General features: G+C 46.9%; 1 protein-coding gene across 2 annotated transcripts; it reads right to left on the reverse strand.

The window, feature by feature from the left end:
• Positions 1-693: 693 nt before the first annotated feature.
• LOC101070798 (transcription factor Sox-9-A) lies at positions 694-4,128 on the reverse strand. Of its 2 annotated transcripts, none has more exons than XM_029846978.1 (3): positions 3,399-4,128; positions 2,978-3,216; positions 694-2,850 (listed from the first exon to the last, which is right to left on the reverse strand). In XM_029846978.1, exons 1-3 carry the CDS (start codon positions 3,824-3,826, stop codon positions 2,060-2,062), a joined length of 1,458 nt encoding a protein of 485 aa, XP_029702838.1. In that variant the 5' UTR covers positions 3,827-4,128; the 3' UTR covers positions 694-2,059. The 2 variants fall into 2 exon arrangements, with proteins under 2 accessions (XP_029702838.1, XP_003961414.1); XM_003961365.3 differs by having other exon boundaries at positions 2,966-3,216.
• Between the last annotated feature and the right edge of the window lie 423 nt (positions 4,129-4,551).

The following is a 4,551-nucleotide window of genomic DNA, read 5'->3' on the forward strand; positions in this document are numbered from 1 at the left end:
AGTAGTTGTTAAACTGATTCCCACGTTTTGCTGACATTTCCTACAGTTCCCATACATGTAATGCATGTTTTTCATTAATTCACTGATGAATAATCCGGTTTGCTCTATAAAATCTGATTGTTCAAGCTTGATCAGGGATTGAGCTGTTCACTGTCAGGAATCAAAAGAACTATTTCTGAATGTAAATTCCGTTTTTATCCCATATGGAAATTATAAAGTCCACTATTGTGACAAGACGATGTGTTTGCAGGTTATGATGTGTCGGTGATGTAGATATTCCACAGCTGGCTTACATTTAAGATGATCTTTCTCTCCTCAAATTCCTTTTTAAACTACCTATTAAAATGGGCTCTCTTTCTTTTGTTTAAGAATTCTCTCTATGAAGGAAGGAACACATACACACGCATACACAGACACACACACAAAACCACACGCCCACGTCACCTCCTGCCTAACCCCCTGCTGCTACCAGCTGACACAGAGCGAGGAAGAAAATGAAAGCGGGGGAAGAAAACAGGGCTTCTGGGAGAACAAACAGCGGTCCGGTTTCTCGGCTTTCTCCGATTAACCCTCTCACCAACTCCAGTGTGGTGAAAACAGTCAAAGTGTGAGTCAGTGGGGGTCTTTCTGGAACCCCCATCCCCACGCGCTGCTTCATATCGGAACATTTATTGATTTAGTCAGAAGCGAAGATGCATGGATAGCATTTTACTGTTTTATTGCAAATACTTAATACAAAAGACAGTACAAATACAAGATTGCAGGAGAAAAGCCAAAAAGAGTACTGAGGATCAGAGATTTGATACCGAGAGAAAATCAAAAGTGTTTGCGGAGCATAAAGGACAGCGCCGAGCCAAGAGTTATTCCGAACTCTTTGTGACTGAAATGACTTCCAGTTCTTTGAGTATAAAGTCCAAAACAAACAGGAAACTCACAAATAACAGATAATACACATTTTGTTAGATATCCCACTCAGACCCTCAGGAAAAGAGCAAATACATACTTAAAATAGACATTTACAGAAGATAAATAAAAAAGAAAGGTTACAGCGGGTACCATTTTTGTTTGGGCTGAGAACACAAATAAAAAGAGGGGAAATATATTTGTCTACAGTGGGAGGGGGCATTTCATTAGTTGTAAGAATAGAATGAAAAATAATTACTTTGAAATAAAATTAAAGCTAATAAATAAATAAAGTTTTCAATGGAATTAGACCAACCAGAGTGAATGAGCGAAGAGAGTCCTGGATTGGGGGGAAATGCAGGGATGTGGGGCTTCACCCCAAGGGTCAAAGGTGACTTCCTGTAGCTGTCAAACAGGCCCTGCTGGATACTAAGTGGAATCTCAGCTGTGGCCACAGCGTGCACGCTCATACCCGAAACCAAGCGGACCAAAAACACACTGAAGAAAATGTCCAACGAATCCAAGGCACAGATGGTGGAAATGGGTTGCAACCCCCCTCAGTCAGGACAACATTGTGAAAGCTCTCCTCTGCATTCTCAAACACTCTCCAAAAAGATGCTGGCACAGGCGTTAAGGGGACCCCCTTTTTTTTAAGAAAAAACAAAAAAATAAAAGCTCCCAATTCGAATCAGAAACGGATCAATTTGAGACTCCAGAACAGTCTAAGAGGAGCAGTAAGCTGAACTAATTTATTATCAGACTTTTCGCTACAGGGACAAATAATTATTCCCACCCTGCCCCACCCGCATGGGATACAAACTGCCAGCACGTGAAGGGGAAAATACAAAAAAAAATATACACAGTACCTACTGAAATATGAACAGTCAATAAGTCCTCACAGAGGATTTTTCCCTAAGTCATTTCTTCTCTCTAAAAATATATATATTTATATAGTTTCTGTTACGATATAATAAAGGCACGATGTGAACCAATCACAAGTCCAGCTCTCTTTCTATTCAAGTGATTCAGGGAGGAGCCCTCTGTATAAAATGTAACGTGTATGTGTGTGTGTGTGTGTGTGTCGGTGTGTGTGTGTGTTGGGGGGGCGTATGTGTCATGGTGTCATCATGTCAGTCTGCACAGATGGGGGCGGAGCTCAGGGTCTGGTGAGCTGGGTGTAAACTGGCGCCTGCTCCCAGTGCTGCGGGCTGCTCTGCGGGATGGTGGGCACACCCGTGTTGTCGGCGATGGGTGTGTACATGGGCCTCTGGCTGGGGCTGCTCACGTAGCTGAAAGTTGAGTACAGCCCCGACCCCTGCCCCGCCCCTGCGTGGCTGTAGTAGGAGGCATTCGTACCGCTGTTGTTCGCTGCCTGGTGCTCAGAGAAGTCGTACTGTTGGGCTCTGGAGATGGCCGGGTAAGGGGAAGGGGGGCTGTAGTGCTGCAGATTGAAGGGGCTGTAGGTGACGTGCTGCGGCGAGCTCTGCTGGTCGTTGTAATGGCTCGGGCTCAGCTGTTCTGTCTTGATCTGGGTCCTGTGCTGGGCTTCTGTGCTGCTGCCCACCAGAGTGGTCAGGGTGTGCTGTCCCTGCTGGTTCTGGTTGGGTTTAGTCAGCCAGGCTGCCACGCCTCCCGTCTGTGGGCTGACAGGGCCGCTGCTACTGATGCTGTAAGTGCCACTGTACGCGACCGGGGTGGCGTTAGCAGAGCCGGGATGCCCGTTAGGCGGGAGGTACTGGTCAAACTCGTTGACATCGAAGGTCTCGATGTGGGAGATGACGTCACTGCTCAGCTCGCCAATATCCACGTCACGGAAGTCGATGTTGAGCTGACGTCCTCCGGGGCCATCGTTCAGAGAGCGGAGGCCGCCTTCACGCTTTAGATCCATCTTGACTGAGGTGACATCAGTCTTTGGGGTAGTGGGAGGGGTAGGAGGGCCCTGAGAGCCTGGAGATCATAAAAAAAAAGTATGATCAGCCTGAACTGCATTAAATTAGTATGACTTTTTGGTTCTGCACTACACTTTTCTTTACAAATATATATATATGATAGTTCGGCTCACCTGAGTGCTCACCTGGAGAGTGTACCTCTCCCATGCTGGAGGCTGGGGAGTCCGCCTGTTGGAGAGCTTTGAAAATGGCGTTGGGGGAAATGTGCGTCTGCTCGCTGCCGTCGTCCGACTCGTTCTGGCCGTTCTTCACAGACTTCCTCCGCCTCGGCTGGTACTTGTAGTCCGGGTGATCCTTCTTGTGCTGCACCCGAAGCCGCTCAGCCTCTTCCACAAACGGCCGCTTCTCGACTTCATTCAAAAGTCTGTGCGTAAAAAGTGCGCTCATTAATTTAATAACCCTTTTTTTAAACACAAAAAACTAATATAATAGTTTCGAGTACGGTGGGCATTTACGGATGCATAAGTAATAAATCTGTATCAGTCACTATATCCAAGTGACGTCGTATTTAATTCGGATAAAAAGGCTGGAAACTGTCCCACTCACCTCCAGAGTTTCCCCAGTGTCTTGCTGAGCTCTGCGTTATGCAAGTGGGGGTATTGATCCGCCAGCTTCCTCCGCGCAGCCTGGGCCCACACCATGAAAGCGTTCATCGGTCTCTTGACGTGAGGTTTGTTTTTGGAAGATCCATTTACGCGCACTGGCATAGGGACGAGGGTCCAGTCGTAGCCTTTGAGGACCTGGGACACGGCATCGCGAATGCACGCTGGAAACTTGTCTTCCTCATCCTTCTTTAGGTCTCCGTCCGCCCGCATCAGCCCGTTCTCCGACGGCCGGGTGTTCTCCGTGTCTGACCCCGAACCGGACGGGCACGGAGAGCCCGCGGAGTCATCAGACATGCTCGGGCTCGGGGCGTCAGAGAGACCCTTATCTTGTTCCTCCGTCATCTTCAGGTAAGGATCGAGGAGATTCATACGAAAAACGGGTTGGTGCCAAATTACGCACGAAACAGGAGGGTTATGTCTGGTTTCTCGGTGGAGAAGAAGCCTCTTGGACTTCAACTCTCCCAGAGATGAGTTCAAAGTCCTGAGTCAAATGAGTGCAACTGATTCTCCTTTGATTTCGTGCGTAAAATGAGCTGATGGTCCTTGGCGCGCGAAGAAAAAAAAAACAAGCCAAAAAGAAATAGTTCGCCTTTAGAGCTGCAGAAACGGTACAGTGCTCCTCTCAGGTCTCCAGGTTTACAGGTACAATCCTCAGAAGGCGTGGATGCCAGTTTGAAGCGCAACCGGTCAGTTCACTGGCTTTATAACGGCTTGTGGGTGCCGCATAGGAAAACCCGCGTCTGATTGGGCGAAAGAGTGTGACGCCAAAGTAGAGGAATTCGAGCCAGTTTCTTTCTCCCTCTCAGAAAACACAGAAAGTTTGTTTCAAACATACAGTCGTTGTCGACCACGAAATTGATTTGTTTGAATGTTTGAGATGTAAAAGAATCCTTTTCAAACTTGATTCATCAATAGAGTTCTTCACTATAATCGAAAATCAATATTCCCGCATGATATTGACATCCCCAAAGGGTTTAAAAGTTATTTTCCAAAATAACTACCCTTAAATAACACCCCAAACCTCAACATAACTCTCAATATCTACTTTGCTCAGCATTTTTGTCCCTCTTTCCACTGCTTACTCTAGAAATACA

The sequence above is a fragment of the Takifugu rubripes genome, chromosome 1, assembly GCF_901000725.2.
Source record: "Takifugu rubripes chromosome 1, fTakRub1.2, whole genome shotgun sequence".
NCBI lineage: Eukaryota > Metazoa > Chordata > Actinopteri > Tetraodontiformes > Tetraodontidae > Takifugu > Takifugu rubripes.

Excerpts from the sequence above, each read along its gene's own strand:
- LOC101070798 (XM_003961365.3), bottom strand. The coding sequence starts at position 3,826 with ATGAATCTCCTCGATCCTTACCTGAAGATGACGGAGGAACAAGATAAG. Across the intron at positions 3,217-3,398 it reads ACACTGGGGAAACTCTGGAG|ACTTTTGAATGAAGTCGAGA; the intron begins GTGAGTGGGACA and ends TTTTACGCACAG. Across the intron at positions 2,851-2,965 it reads CTCTCCAGGTGAGCACTCAG|GCTCTCAGGGCCCTCCTACC; the intron begins GTGAGCCGAACT and ends TATGATCTCCAG.